General features: G+C 43.8%; 1 protein-coding gene across 4 annotated transcripts in view; it reads left to right on the top strand.

Annotated features, from left to right (window-relative positions):
- The first annotated feature begins 465 nt into the window (after positions 1 to 465).
- The window catches only part of Fermt2 (FERM domain containing kindlin 2), a 75441-nt gene continuing 60341 nt past the window's right edge, over positions 466 to 15565 (top strand). For all 4 annotated transcript variants that reach the window (XM_021643338.2, XM_021643337.2, XM_021643336.2 and 1 more), the window contains exons 1-2: positions 466 to 608; positions 972 to 1137. In XM_021643338.2, the coding sequence (XP_021499013.1) occupies positions 981 to 1137 (157 nt within the window). In that variant the 5' untranslated portion in view covers positions 466 to 608; positions 972 to 980. The remainder of the gene's footprint in view (positions 609 to 971; positions 1138 to 15565) is intronic.

Below are 15565 nucleotides of genomic sequence, written 5' to 3'. Positions count from 1 at the left end.
GCGGCTCGGGGGTCCGGCAGGAGCGGCGGGTCGGTGCGTGCCTGCTGGGCAGCTTTGGCGGCTCCTCGCCTCTGGCCTCTCCCATGCTTTTGTGGGATGTTCAAGGCAGACGTCCTAGAGTTTCTACGTCCCAATCCCAACTCCTCTCCCAGCTGTGGGCGCGGGGCCTCCGCGGCCGAGCCCCGGCTTCCCCGCACTCGCCCGGACCCCGCGGCAGGCGCCGCCTCGGCCCCGGCCCCCGCCCCCCGCCCCCTCCCCAGCTCCGCAGCCGAGAGCCCGGATGTTGGATTCCATCCCTGCGCCTGGTCCTCCATGTCCATAAAAGGACTGCGCTCCGCAGGGCCGAGATTGCGGCCGCCGCCTCCCCCCGCGGCGCTCCCCCGAGGCGCGCGCCGCCCCGGCCCCCGCCAGAGCGCGCGCCGTCCCCGCGGGAGCGCGGCCCGGGCAGCGCGGAGGGGAGGGGGCGGAGGCCGCTTCGGGCGGTGCTGCGGGCGGGGGCCGGGGCGGGGAAGGGGGTGGGCGGGGGCGGCGGCGGGACTCCATTAGCGGCGGCGCGAGCCTCCGCGGCCCTCAGAGCAGCGACGCAGGCGCCGGGCGGGAGGCGCACGGTGAGGAGCGCAGGGTGGGAGGCGCAGGGCGGGGGGCGCGCGGCGAGGGGCGCACGGTGGAACGCGCGGGGAGGCGAGGGGCGCGCGGCGGGGGGCGCACGGTGGAACGCGCGGCGAGGGGCGCACGGCGAGGGGCGCAGGGCGGGAGGCGCCGGGACGCGCGGGCGGGCCGCGCTCCGCGGCGGCAGGTGAAGACGGCGCCGGGTCCGCTAGGCGGGCGCGGCAGGCAGGCGGGCGGGCGGAGGCCGCGGTCGCGCCCCCGGGGGTGCGCGCACAGCCGCGGCCGGCGCGGCGGAGTCGGTGGGGTTTGTCTTCCTTTGGGGGAGTGACGCTGACGGAGAGCCATTTCCTCCGCTCTCGCAGGAAGGAGCCATGGCCCTGGACGGGATAAGGATGCCAGATGGCTGCTACGCGGACGGGACGTGGGAGCTGAGCGTCCATGTCACCGACCTGAACCGCGACGTCACCCTGAGAGTGACCGGGGAGGTGCACATCGGAGGGGTGATGCTCAAGTTGGTGGAAAAACTCGGTGAGTGGCACCCCTGCTGCCTCCAGAGAAGACTTCCCAGAACTGGGGGGAGGCGGCGGGGGAGGGGTGGGAGCGGGAGAGCCTAGGACCGGCGTGTGCTGCGCGTAAATGCGAATTTGTTAGTGTTAGGGCCCAGGGACGAGCTCCCCTCTGCGTTCTGGTTCGTTATTTTGATTTTGCATACTAGCCCACCACAGGCCTGGCCGCGGATTCCCGGGACTACTTGTTGAAAGTTGCGAACGTGATTTTACAGATCTTACCCTCACCGAACCTGGTGTCGATGGCGGTGTTTATTGGGAGAGTGTGCAGCTGGCGTCAGTCGGTCTGAAGTTCCTGTAGCTGTTCTACGTGAGGGAGTGCAGTGAAATGTTCCACCCGTCCGCTCTTGCGAGGGGTGGGGCCGCTTGACAAACTTGCTATCCCTATTCTGAGTTGGAAGTTAGCTATTTCAAGCATTGAGAAGAACTTAGTTGTTTGGTATTTTTCAAAGCAGGCATTAAATCGATTTGAGGTTGACGGTGTTTGCGTACACGTAGACACTGGGTTGAGTCTGACCCGATTGTAAGTAAGGGCCGTCCTTCGGGAGTCGAGAAGACCTCACTGCGCATTGTGATAAGTCAAACCATTTCTCCTGGCAGGACGGACTGGCTAGATAAGATGGGTGATGTTGTCGGGAGAGCCTTTTTCGGAGGAGTGGTGTTCTGGCCAGTAAAGTCCTCGCTGCTGCAGCAGCAGCATAAGGTGTTTTGTGTGGGGCTGTCTTTTTTGACAGGATTATTTGGTTTTAATCAGCATTCATGCGTCAGGCCATCCTGGGAGAGAAAGGAATATTCCTTTCCCAAGAAATGTATTTCTTATGAAGTGGGCAGGGGGACTGTATGTTTACTATATAAACCTAAGTGAAATAGCAGTTCTGATACAAATTGGGAGTTAGACTGAATTCATCTAAGTGAACCTGTGTTATGCCCCTGTAGGGGATTTAATTATTAAAGGACCAGAGAGAAGCTCATTGCAGGGGTCCCTTCTCAGCACTGTCCATTGTTTGACTCCAAGGACAGCCCAAAAAAGAGCCCCCTTTGAGAATTCAATTTTGCTGGTTTAACCAAGTAACTGTCAGTTACAATTTATATTTGCTTCAAGTAAATCAATCACTTTTGGCAAAATATTTACTAACCTTTTGTGCCCAGCTCCACTGGGGGATGAAAACTATCCAGTATGGTTCCTATTTGACAAGGAAAACCGTCAGCTGTATCAGATTGCCTTATGTGTGATAAGTGGACCTCACTAATACACTGTAGTTTTTAATTTATTTGGTTAATTTTTGTTTTTGGTGTTTGAGATGGAGTCTCATTGTGTAGCACTGGCTAGCCTGGAACTCAGAGATCTGCCTGCCCTGCCTCTGAATGCTGGGGTAAAGGGGTGCTTTTCCCATGCCCAGCTCTACATCGTGATAAAAAAAAAATGCAATAAAGGATGTCAAAAGTGACTTGGACAAGTTGGGATTCTTAAAAAACAGGCCTTAATGAATAAATAATGATTTCTACTATATTTACATCACGTTGATTGACTGTGTTATGAAATCACAATTATAAATAGAATTGTAGGAGATGAGCTGTTTGTATACAGGATTGAGGTTATTTTTGAGTAACTAATCTTGATAATGCTGATGCAGTTTAATTACAGGAAAAAAGCGTCAAGAGGCAGGAATGGCTTGGTATCTGGGAATTTTGCATTTTTCATCAGTTGAACCAATACTCTTGTGTTTAAAGTTCAAATAGGCATTTTCTAGCAAACCTTTGACAAGTACGTAGAGTAGCGTGCCATTTTAAATGTCCACCAGTCAGGCCAGCCAAATTAGAAAAGAATTTTGTAGTTTTTCCGGTTTATCTTAACGTTGGAGTGGGCAGCCTTCAGAAGCCCTACATGTCATCACCAAAGTGCTAAAGGGTCTACTTGATGCCTACCTGTCAGCAGTGGCTAACCACATCAAAGCAGCCTACAGAGCCGAGATGAGGGCCGAGATGGTGCAGTGGCTGTTGTCTTCAGATTGTACAGTGGTGCTGGGAGTATAGCAGAGGCAGGCTGTGGATGTGGCCTGCAGCAGTTCATGACACTATGCCGGCAGCCGTAACCTGTATCTTCAGGCTCCCACTGCCTACACGATACCCTTTTCAGCCTCATGGTTGCCAAAGGCTTTATGATTGAGTCAAAGCTATCCTTCCTTACAGCATTCACGGTACCCCAGGATTCCCTGGAGTTCAGAGATCCCAGATTGACTCTCCCTTTCATGCATTAAGGGCAAGCTCTGGGAAGAGGGTGCTTTAGCAGCATTAGGTCCTCAAAAATGTGTGTGAGCGGGAAAGGGAACAACTGAACTGTAGGTTTTATTGTACAGCTACAGTGTTCCTCCTAGAACAGACCAAGACAAAAGTATGAATGATGCTTTCTTAGTATGTGCAGCTGTATCGCTGCATTTGGTTTCAGTCTTTTTATAAGAACATGTGCATTTCAGGGAATGTTATTAAAACCTGATAATTTTTAGATTTAGTACTTTAATTCAAACATCTAAAAAGTCTCTTACATCTTAGTATAGAATACATTTGTCATTCTGCGTTAGATGTTTAAAAGAAAACAAGGAATATGTGCTGTGAATGTGATGTGGGTTTTAGGGACTTAGAGCTTGATGAGAAACTTTATTATGACCCTGCATAGGGTGATCCTAGACAGTCTCTTTTCATTATTGTATACCTCATTGTATGTGAAAACTGGTTGTTTTTCATCTATCTTTAAAAGCCACATGGATTGCTTTAAATAGAGACTTTAAATATCACTACAATATTTTTTATTAAAAGTAAAATTTAAGGGCCAGTTGTGATGGTGCATGCCTTTAATCCCAGTACTCAGGAGGCAGAGGCAGACGGATCTCTGAGTTTGAGGCCAGCCTGGTCTACAGAGGGAGTTCTAGGATAGCTAAGGCTACACAGAGAGACCCTGTCTCAAAACAAAACAATAAATAAGTAAATAAGTTAAAAACTAAAATTTTAATATGCACGGTTTTACATCTTGTCATTTTTTATGTTGTAAATGGTACTATGTTATGTAAGGACAATTTCATATGAGGATATGCCCTGTGTTGCACATATGTTGGATTGTTTTGAAGCCGGCATCTTCTTCTGTACCCCTGGCTGGCCCTCCCTACATAGCCTAGGCTGACCTTGAAAGTGCTGGGATCCATGTAGATGCCATGTCTGGCATAGATAGTTGTTTGATTTTTTTTTTTTTTTTTTGAGGTTTGTTTGTTTTAAAGAAAAAATTATATCAAGGACAAGAATTATAAAAATAAGGTAAAAGAGGATGCCATCTGAAATAGTTATATCTAGCTGGGAGTGTAGTTGCACACCTTTAATCCCAGCCCTCAAGGAGGCAAGCAGGTGGATCGCTGTGAGTCCGATACCAACCTAGTCCACCTTGAGTCCAGGACAGACAAGGCTACAGAGAGCACTGTCTGGAAAAACCAAATTAATTAAAAATTTTAAAGGAGGCTTGATTGGATGGGTAGTCCTCTGGAGATCACTGGGAAGCAATTATAGAGTATAAGACCTGCGAGACTCAGTACTCCATCAACACTGAGGATTCTGGGGACTAAATTGATGTTATGTTTGTTTTTTCCTTTTTTCTTTCTTTTCTTTTTTTTAAGGTACTCTTAAGTTAATCCTTGCCTGAGTTTTGTTCACTAAGTTTTGGAGTCACTTTACAAAAGTCTATTATAGATTGTTTTTTACAATTCAGTTTGTGTCTCTCTAAAAATACTCATTTTCAGTGGTAAGTTTTTAATATTGTGGAGCTTGGTGAGTAGAAGTCTCAGCAGCCAGCGCTGTAAACTGGGATGGAGGAATCCACTCACAGGACTGATTCTTCTAGCTCCAGTCTGAAGTGAAATGACACCAGGTAATACAGATCCAAAATGAAAGTTGTTACGTCTTTGTGAATGGGGTGGACTTAAAAAAAATCTGAAAATTACTGGCCTGCTAGTGCATGCCCTTAATCCCAGCCCGTTGGAGGCAAAGGCAAGTGGGTCTGTGAGTTTGAAGCCAGCCTGGTCTATAGAATGAGTTCCAGGCCAGCCAAATGTACATAGTAAGACCTGATCTCAAAAAGGGAGGTGAGGCTGGGGATCCAGTTAAGTTGTGAAATTAGCATGTATGATCTAAACTACTGGAAAAGTTACTTACAAATTACTCAAAGGGGTTTTTAAGTGTACATTTATTGCACCTCCCAGAAGTACAAATAGCTAGTTTTAACTCTAGGAACTCTGAAAATAACTTTTAGTTGAGTAGCAGGTGAAGGAGTTGGTGCACATTTGGGGCCTTATTATGCAAAGTATCTAAACACTAAGATCAGAGGTTGACAGATGTACGCAGAGAGAGAGGCCGCTCCTTCCATCCTCCTGCATATGGCTCCCTGGGGAAGGAAGACTTGTTTTGTAGAATGGTGTCCATGCTGGGAGAATCCTATTCCCCCATTGAAGGCTTACAAGTGAATTTGTGGAAATTAAATGTCTGCATGATGCCTCATCACTGACTCCAGCTGAAGTGTGTTAGGGTTGTAAGGCATGTTTTTAAGTCTTTGGGTTGGTAGAGGAACAGCTGGGCAGCTCCTAAAGTGAATTGAATCCTAGCAATCTGATAGCAAGTTTCCTCAGTGTTTCTGCACTGTGACTGATCTGTAGGAATTCAGTATTGAATTTTATGTTTCTTAAAAACTTACACATTCTTTGGGCAAGAGAGAAGGCTCATGGTAGGGAAAGGCACCTGCTACAAAGCCTGACAGCCACAACCAGAGTTCAGTTCTGGGACTCAGTTGGTACAAGGAGAGAGCACCTACAAGTTGTTCTTTGATCTTCACACATGTAATGTGGTATGCACACACCCCAACCAGACATTTAAAAATACATATATGCACACACACATACATATATATGCACATACGCATATATATTATTTATATAATATGTATATTTATATATTTTTAAAGTTTCTTAAGACTAAAGGACAATATAAATTTTCTATACTTTTTATAAATCCCAGTAAGCATGAGCTATTGTTTGGGTGTACGGGTGTATTATGTGGTATTTGTTCTCTTAAAAAAAAAAAAAAAAAGGCTTTCTCTAGATAGACCAGCCTGGTCTGCTTAGGAATTCCTCTTGCCTTTGCCTTCCAGAGTGCTGCTGCTTTTTCCCTCTGCCTTGTTTTATGTCCCAATTTTCTACAAAACAAAAGTCTGTTAGATTCTAGCAAGAGTTAACATTTATAGGGGCACAGGCTACAATTTGTTTTTATTATTCAGTTATTTACAAAACACCTTGTTATAAATGTCTTTTTGTCATTTGAAACAAAATACTTTTAAGTTTCAACTTGAATCTTCAACTCATCTTTAAAATTTCAAACTAAGTTGAGTGGTCCAGTGAGAACTGTTTAATCTTCAGCTGGGTCACGTTGTCATTTGATTTCATTGCTGGAAAACACTCAGCTTTTAGGGCTGGTTGAGCGAGTTGTTGCCATCATAACCTTTTTCACTTAAATACTCAAACACAGACGAGGCCTAAAAATGAAGACATTTCTCTTTAACAATTGGAATACATTTTTATCAAATCCAGGAACTTTAATACTGATTTAACACTGTCATCTGCTATAAATACATATTCAAATATGTTCACATTTTACAGTTGTCCCAGTATTGTTGGCTATAGCCACACTGGCCTCTTTCCTTCAGTCGACAAGGTAGCTAAGTGTAGAGTTGAAAGAGTATGTAATTAAGATACATGTAAAATAGCAGTGTGTTTCCAGACTTCTAAAGCAGAGTTACCAGTGTGATACTTAATGTTTTTGTAAGTTGTCCTTCACAGACTATATCTTTAAGTTCATCTTAACTCTTAGATTCCTTAGACAGTTGGGAATGTTTTTATTTTAATACTCTTTTTGTGATGGGTTCTCTTTATTTTGCTCAAGGTGGCCTGGAATTGCTGGGCTGAAATGACCTTCTTGCCTTGCCTTCCCAGGTGTAGTGACTGAGGCTGTGCACAGCACACCCAGCTGTATTAGTAATGTTCTTAGACATTGTTGGCTGTAGGTTGCCCCAATGTCAGCTGTCCTCAGATTGCTGTAGGCGCTAATGGATACACAGATCAGTAAAAAAAGAATGTGCTGTTTGCCAGCAGATCTGATTTCAGCTTCTGATCCTGCCACTTCCTGATTTGTGTGGTCCTTGAACAACCAACGCAACCTTCTGAGTGTGCCTTGATTTAAACAAAAGTTCTTAAGCCAGGCATTGTGGTGCATGCCTGTATCCAAGACCAGAGTTGTTTACGCTGTGAGTTTGAGCCAGTGACTCACCTCAGGACGTATAGACCTGTTGCCAAGCCTGAGGATTTGAGTTCTGTCCTGGAACTCACACGGTAGAAGGAGAGAAATGACTCTTGCAAGCCGTCCTCTGACCCCCACACGCAAGCATACAACACACACATACTAAGCACACACAGGTGCCCATGCTCAAGAATAGGCGCAATAAAGAATTGAAAAGACAAATATCATGGGTTTTGTTGAGACTTAATTGAGCTGTCTACACATTGTGGTGCTTCATGTCAACTATTAGCACTCTACAGGGACAGTCCACACTGTCAGCATTAAAAGTCTCTGGATATACACGGGTGGTGAGGAAGGGTATCTACAGTACAGTGTAGAGCTCTGTTTCATGTTTGTGAGGGGAGAATTGTACACCTCAAAAGGAGTTCAGTTTGGGCTCACCGGGTGATCCCACCCCCAAGACAACAAGAAAAATAGCTAGCATTCCACTTTTCCCTCACTTCGAAACACACACCTGCCTCTGTAATGTAACAAAGAGCTGTTTAACCACTGTTTTCCTGAGATTTCAGAAATGCAGTTGACAGTAAGTGGATGCTGGCATTTCAGAGATTTGAAAAATTTATAGCCAGGGGTAAATTAATTCCCTGCTTAATCTGTTTTATGAGAGCAGTGCTTTATATTCATTTATAATAAAGGAGTGAAGTAAGGTTATTTCTTGGCACATGAAAACATGAGTCTATTTAGAAACTTAAGAAAGTACTTTGAGAAAAGCGCTAATGTGCTCAGATTTCTTGTTTGTTTTTGATGCTGAGCCTCAAAGCCTGGCCTCACAGATGCAGTTACTGGAGATAGATAGATAGATAGATGGATGGATGGATGGATGGATAGATGGATAGATGGATAGATATGGTGTGGGTCTAATAACATTTATAGCCCTGTGATTATCAGCAGTATTGTTTAACCCACTGTCATAATCAAATAAAGACACAGACACCTGTTAGATTTTGTAATTGCCTTATATCGCCTTGGGCTGGGTTGGTAATCCCATTCACACTATCCCATATCTCCCAGCCCCCATTCCATTCCATTCCATCTGCTTTAATTATTTAATCATCATTCCTAATTGGACTATCTCCCATCCATAATCTTAGAAATTGCTTATTCTTTATCTTGATCACTCCTTTCCATGCCATTCTTGGAGTCCTTTCTCTTCGCCCACATGGTTGCTTTTCTACGCTAACCTATCATAGCTTCCTTCTTTCTCCTCTTCCTCTGTCACTTCTTCCCAAGATCCTTTCTGTCCCCAAAAGCCCTCGAAGCATGGCCACACCTCCCCATCCACCTTGCCCAGGTGGATTTTATTGGTTAAACAGACAGGCAAATTTTTATTGGTTAAACAGATGCAAACTTCACAACTTCATTTGGGGTACTGAGTGTCTGCTTGGAGCAAGGAGGCCTCGGGGGGGGGGGGGGGAGTGATTAACATTAGAATAGATAGCACAAGAACAAACCCCTAACTATATATATATAATATATATATTATATATATTTTATGTGCATTGCTGTTTTGCCTTCATTTGTGTTTATGAGAGGGAGTCAGATTCGCTGGAACTGGAGTTACAGACAGTTGTGAGCTGACTGTGGTCAATAGGATTTGAACCCAGGTCCTATGGAAGAGCAGATAGTGCTCTTAAGCACTGAGCCATCTCTAACCCCTCCCCCATGTTGCAGGCTTTTTATTTATTGTTATCCAAATAAGAGTGTTAATGCCTGGTGTGAAGGAAATATTCTGCAACATATTTTTAAATAAACCTTTTATAATATTTTTAAAAGATTTGTTATTATGTTATGCATGTGAGTGCTTTGGCTTTATGTACGTATGTGCACTGTGTCTGTACCTTAAATCTCCTAGAACCAAAGTTAGGGACAGTTGTGAGCCACCATGTGGGGGCTGGTAATTAAATCCTGGTCTGCTGGAAGAGGAAGCACTGCTCTTACCTGCATCATCCTTTTATTCTAAAATATGACATTTTGCACTTGGATTTGTCAGTAAATTCCTATATATTGTAATTCATTCTGAAACACTGAAGTTTGTTATCAAAATTACTGTACTAGATGGGTGTGATGGCCCACACCTTTAATCTCAGCAGTCAGGAGACTGAGGCGGGGGGATCTCTGAGTTATTGGCCAGCCTGGTCTACAAAGCAAGTTCTGGACGACCCGAGCTCTACAGAGAACCTTAACCCCTGCCACACACACACACACACACACACACACACGGTACCATGTTAGTCTGTAGTCACTGCATCTACAGCAGCACTTGTTCATACTACTTCTGCTTTTGTTTGTATGGATGGTGTCCCGTGAGGATGACCTTGGACATTCAATCCTCCATCCTATCTTCCAGATGTGGGACTACAGGTGTGCATTGCTATGCCCAGTTTAGGCAGTCATGCTATCAAATAAGTTGTATTTCCAGCCCTACTATTTTTATTAACACATGCAAGCTTTTTCAGGTACGATTTACATAAAGCAAAAATAGTGCTGTTTGTTTTTAGATTTACAGCCACGTTACCATCATTTAGAAATAGGCTCCAGGTTTCTTTGTATTCCTCCATAGTCAGCCTAGTTTCTCAGCCTGGGTCTTTAAACCATTGCTGGTTTGCCTTTCCTCGGGAGCCTTTGTAAGGGATGAATCTCTCTGAATTTGGTTTCTTGATACAGTTTGGCTCTTTGGTCAGTTTGAACATGTTGCTAGTTCTGTTGTGGAGTGATAGTCTGTGGAATGGATGTGTGTTATAGTGGGTTTTGTGTGTGTGTGTGTCTCGGCGGGAGGGGCTGCATGTGTCTTGTCAAGACAGGCTTTCTTGAGTGGGCCTGGCTGTCCTGGAGCTTTGTAGACATGCTGGCCTCAAACTCCGAGAGCAGCTGCAGAGTGCTGAGATTAAAGGTGTGTGCTACCACCCAGTTTGGATGTGTGCTCTAGTTTTGTCAGGAATTGAAGATATTTGAGTTGTTTTTTATTTTTGGAGATTGTGAATAATGTTGCCATAAACGTGCGTGCACATAGTTTTCCATTTCTGTCTGATAACTACTGAAAAGTAGGTTGCTGGGCCTAAAACACTAGCCTAAAGTTATGACCAAGCTTGTCCAGTCATTTTGCATTGTATGAGAGTTCTGATTGGTCCCAATATGCCGCAGCACTCAGTAGTGTCAGGGTTTGTTTTTATATCTGTTTTCACGTTCTCTGTTCTGATAACTAAGTGACTTCGCTTTGGGTAATGTGTCTGGAAGGAGTAGTAGCATTAGTGTGCTTTTCAAGTGCTTATTTGTTGTTGTGCATATCTGTGAATGACGCTGACTACTTTCCTGGCCCAGAGATCCTCCTGACCCACCTCCCTGGTGCCAGGATGACAAGCACACACCACCACACTAGATTTTTAAGTGAGTGCTCTCCTTGAGAGCATTTTACTGATGGAGCTGTCTCCTCAGCCCATTCTATTTTCTTTCTTTCTCTCTCTCTCTTTCTTCCTTCCTTCCTTCCTTTCTCTCCTTCCTTCCTTCCTTCTTTCCTTCCTTCCTTCCTTCCTTCCTTCCTTCTTTCTTTCTTTCCCTCTCTCTTTCTTTCCCTTTCTCTCTCGTTTTTTTTTTTTCGAGGCAGGGTTTCTCTGTGTAACCTCAGCCTCAAACTCACAGCAATCTAGTGCCTCTGCCTCCCTGAGCTCTGGGAGTAAAGGCATGCCCTCACCATGCCCAGCTTTTACTTATTTTTTAAAGCTTTCCTTTTTAAAAAAAATTAAATATAGCTATACATATCTGTGTGAGTATGTGCATGTATAAATACAGAGGTCTGAAGAGGATATCTGGTCCTCTGGCTTGGATTTACAGGTCACTGTGAGCACCTGGGATGGGTGCTGGGAACAGCACTTGGGTCCTCTGTAAGAGCTACCATGTGGGTACTGAGATCAAACCCTGGTCCTCTGGAAGAGTAGCCATTGCTCTTAAACCCTGAGCCATCTCTCCAACCTCCTTGACCGAGAATATTTTACATCAGTATTTCACTCTAATGCAGATTGATCTGATACTCAACTCAGCTACATAGATCAGGTTGGCTTTGAATGCATGGAAACCCTTCTGCCTTAGCTCTTTGAGTATTGGGTTTACAGATGTGAGAGCCATACCCTGCTCAGGATTCAGGATTGAGATTGGTTCCCCGTTTGGGTACAAGAGATCAGCCCTGGATGACTTAAGTTTCTAGATTACCCATGCAAAACACCAGCGAGGACATCTGCTCTAAAGGTATGATTCCTCCCTAGCTCTGTGTCTTATATTATGTTGGAGTAAAAAAATATATCTGGTATTTTAAATTATCAGTATAATGATGTTTCTGTTACCTTGCTCATACCCAGAGTAAGGAGTAAAACACCAGCAAAGTGCTGGATGATTGATGGTAGTTTTCTTTTGGACAACTGCCTTTGGTGTAATGTTCCTTAATGTAATTTTTGGATTCTGACTTAAAAATTTTATAAGGCTTAAAATTAAAAATAACTTGAAAAAGGCAAGTGATTGGCTGTATCAGTTTCAAAACAGTGTGTTTTTAGACACTGTGGTGAGTGTGGTGATAAATTCTGTTGCTCCGGAAGCCGCCTGTGCCAGGATCCTGACTGACATTGGGCTGTATCCCTCATCTGTAGGAAGGGGGTAATCTATATAGCCTTATGCTAGACTAGAAGGACTACGTCAGCAAACACAGGCAGAGTTAGAACTTCCCTGATGACAATAGCATTATTACATCAGGCTGTCAGTGGTTCATACAAGCTTTCTCAAGCTGAACCAGAGAAATAGTGTTTTGTAACAGATTAAAAATGCCTTTTGTGAGGTTAAACCAACTAGTCGCATTTATTTTCTACCATATTAGAAATACAGTGAACCTTTTTGGACTACCTTGTATTATTAATACTAATGATGTTACGAAGTTAAGTATAAAGATGTTTTACAAGCAGTAAATTTTATGCTTCAGAATGTACTCTACTGCCATAGAGAGTACTCATAAATTTAGCATTCTGGTTAGAAAAATGCTTGCTTTTTTATTTTTATTTTGCAGCACTTAAGAACTTGCCAGAGTTGTATATTTTGTAGACTACCCTTATTTATTCTCACTTAACTTAGATTCTTCACCTTTTTTTCTTTGTTTTTTTTTTTTTTTTTTTTTTTTTTTTTTTTTCAAGACACGTTTCTCTGTAGCCCTGGCTGTCCTGGAACTCACTCTAGACCAGGCTGAACTCAGACTTAAGAGATCTGACTGCCTCTGCCTCCTGAGTGCTGGGATTAAAGGCATGTACCACCCATACACGGTAATATTGCTTTTCTTGTTTTTATAATTTGTTTATTTTTATTTTATGTGCATTGATGTTTTGCCTGCATATATGCATGTTGAGGGAATCAGATCCCCTGGAACTGGAATTACAATTAGTTGTAGACTGCCATGTGGGTGCTGGGAATTGAACCCAGATCCTCTGAAAGAGCAGTCAGTGTTCTTAACTGCTGAGCCGTCTCTCCAGCCCAACTGTTTCTTAGAGTATTTTGACTAAATATCTCAGGCAGTTAGTAGAAGGTCAGTAAAAACATCCTTCAGCCAGATGTGTCGGCATACACCTATTCCTGCATTTGGGAGGCAGAGGCCTGCATATACCTGAGCTTTTGGTCAGCCTGCTCTACATAGCAAGCTCAAAGCCAGGGCTACATAGTAAGTAATTGAAAAAAAATAAATAAAAAGAAAAGGAAAGGAATATAACTGATCCCCTGTTTTGGCACCAGATGAATGAAAAAAAAAAAAGTAAAAAGGAAACCAAAGGCCGTGCCTGCTCCTAGGTGTGGTGGAGGAGAAAGCTTACTGTGGATACATGGGGGAGCATAGCCAGAGGCAGGGATGTCAAGGAGAGTCCAGAGTGGACATGACCCTGAGGTAGGCCATGTGGGGAGAGGGGAACTAAGTGGAGTTGCCAGGAGCCCCAAAGGCACCAAAAAATACCAGTAACCAAAATGGTTGGATTATATGGGGGAAACAGCCCAGCCCCTGGGCTGGAGAAGTTTAGGGTTGGGGCAGGGCTATGCCAGTCATAGCCTAAAACAGTTAGGGACTGAGGGAGAACCTAGAGGCCAGGTCCACTTTAGTATGTTAAATAGCCATTTGTCCTCAGCCATTTGTCCCAGGCTTAAAACCTAACAGTGAGACTTAAAAAAAGAAAAAGTTATCCTTTAAATACTCTGCAAACTCAAAGGATGAATGTGAGAATTCCCCCCCCTCCCCAAGACAGGGTTTTTCTGTGTAGCCTTGGCTATCCTGGACTTGCTTTGTAGTCCAGGCTGGCCTGGAACTCACAGCAATCTGCCTGCCTCTGCCTCCCTGAGTACTGGGATTAAAAGCACGCACCACCATGCCTAGCTAATTTAAAATATTCTAATTGTAGTGTTTAGTCAGAGATCTTTGATTAAGTTGTTTGTCAGAATCACTTTGGGAGATTTTTTTTTTTACCAAGTCTGTTTAATAGTGTGACATCCTGCTACCTTCCCTAAAGTAAGAGCACGTATGTTTGAATAATAGCTTGGCAACACGAATGTTTTCTCGTCTTGTGCTAAGTTTCTTAGTGTCCTTGTGCCTTAGTCATCATATAAGTGAAGTGGGGATAGTCGTGCACTTTACCTCCTTAGGAGTAGAACAGTTTTGGCATGCAATAAAGTAATAGCTATCAGTGATGGTTATTATTTCTTGAGGCTTTTCTTAAAATCCATCATTGTTTGCTTGGGGAATAAATGTCTTAAATGGTGATGATTGCAAAACAGGGGTGTTAAGGTGAGATGGGCAGTGTGTATAAATTCTGTATGTAAATTCTGTATGCCCATGCAACATGTAGGTTATAGGGGGATGTAGTAGGAACTTGTGTGGGATGGAGAAGGTACGTGAATTCATCTTTTCCAGGAACAGTAGCCAATGTGGAAGGGTAAGGGTTATTTTAATGTGCCCAGCCTGTTGTCACTGAGAGGTGCTTTCTAATAACAAAATGAAACAGATCCTCTTTGAATTGGTAGACTTGCAAAGGAATAAATGCCAGATAACTTACACCATGGCGCAGGAAGATGACGGAGAATTAGAAGCATAGCTAATGGCTGGCCTTGGGTGAGGAGGATCCAGTGAAAAGTTAGTCATTCGGAGTGAGGATTGCAGCATCCTGGTGGACTATAGCCTGTCCTAGAGGAGTAGGCCTTATCAGAAAAGCAAACAACAACAAACACGATTGAACACAAAGTGCTATTCTACACTCCATTCTTCACCCACCCACTACCATTTTAAGTAAGAACTGTTGGGGTGAGTAAAATTAACTCACATTTTACTGTCATACACTTCAGTCTTGGGGAAAGATGGTCTTCACATAGTAATCACTAAAATGTAGCAAAAGTCAATGTAAGTAGAGATGGAGGAATGTGCACTAGAGAGCCTGACCCAGAACACAGGACAGAATTTGTGGTGGGAAATGGTTTGGAGGCTCCCACATGAATGTATCAGAATTCGTTAGTGTTTTCTTCTGAGAGAAACTTAAAATGTTGAAGCCAAGCAGTCTTAATAAGTCACCTTTTGACACCTTTGACCACTTTAAAAAGGACAAATGCAGTTATTTCTTGTGTGAGTTGAAGATTTAGTGTCTATACTCTGGCGATACTTTTTGAGAAAGTGTAGGGCTTTCGCCTTTCACGTAGTCTGAGCCCTGGCTTCTAGGAACTAAGCTAGGTTGAGCAGATTAGCAGTGAGCCTTCCGCGAAATGATGACCATATAGTTTGTGTACTTTCTACTGTTTACACTCTGATTGCGTGGTCCATTTGGTCCGAGAAACTGCGCAACCACTTTGAGCTAGTATAACAGTAATGACTAGAATTAGAGAAATCAGGTAAAGAGGAATCAGTGGGAATAATTTTGTGTTTGTACATCAAAAGGTTGTTTGTACCTTGGTTTTTGTTCGTTAGCGTTGGTTTTTTTTTTGTTTGTTTGTTTTTTTCAGACAGGGTCTTG

Source organism: Meriones unguiculatus, chromosome 9, assembly GCF_030254825.1.
Source record: "Meriones unguiculatus strain TT.TT164.6M chromosome 9, Bangor_MerUng_6.1, whole genome shotgun sequence".
NCBI classification, from domain to species: domain Eukaryota; kingdom Metazoa; phylum Chordata; class Mammalia; order Rodentia; family Muridae; genus Meriones; species Meriones unguiculatus.
This window is presented reverse-complemented; position numbering and strand designations above follow the sequence as displayed.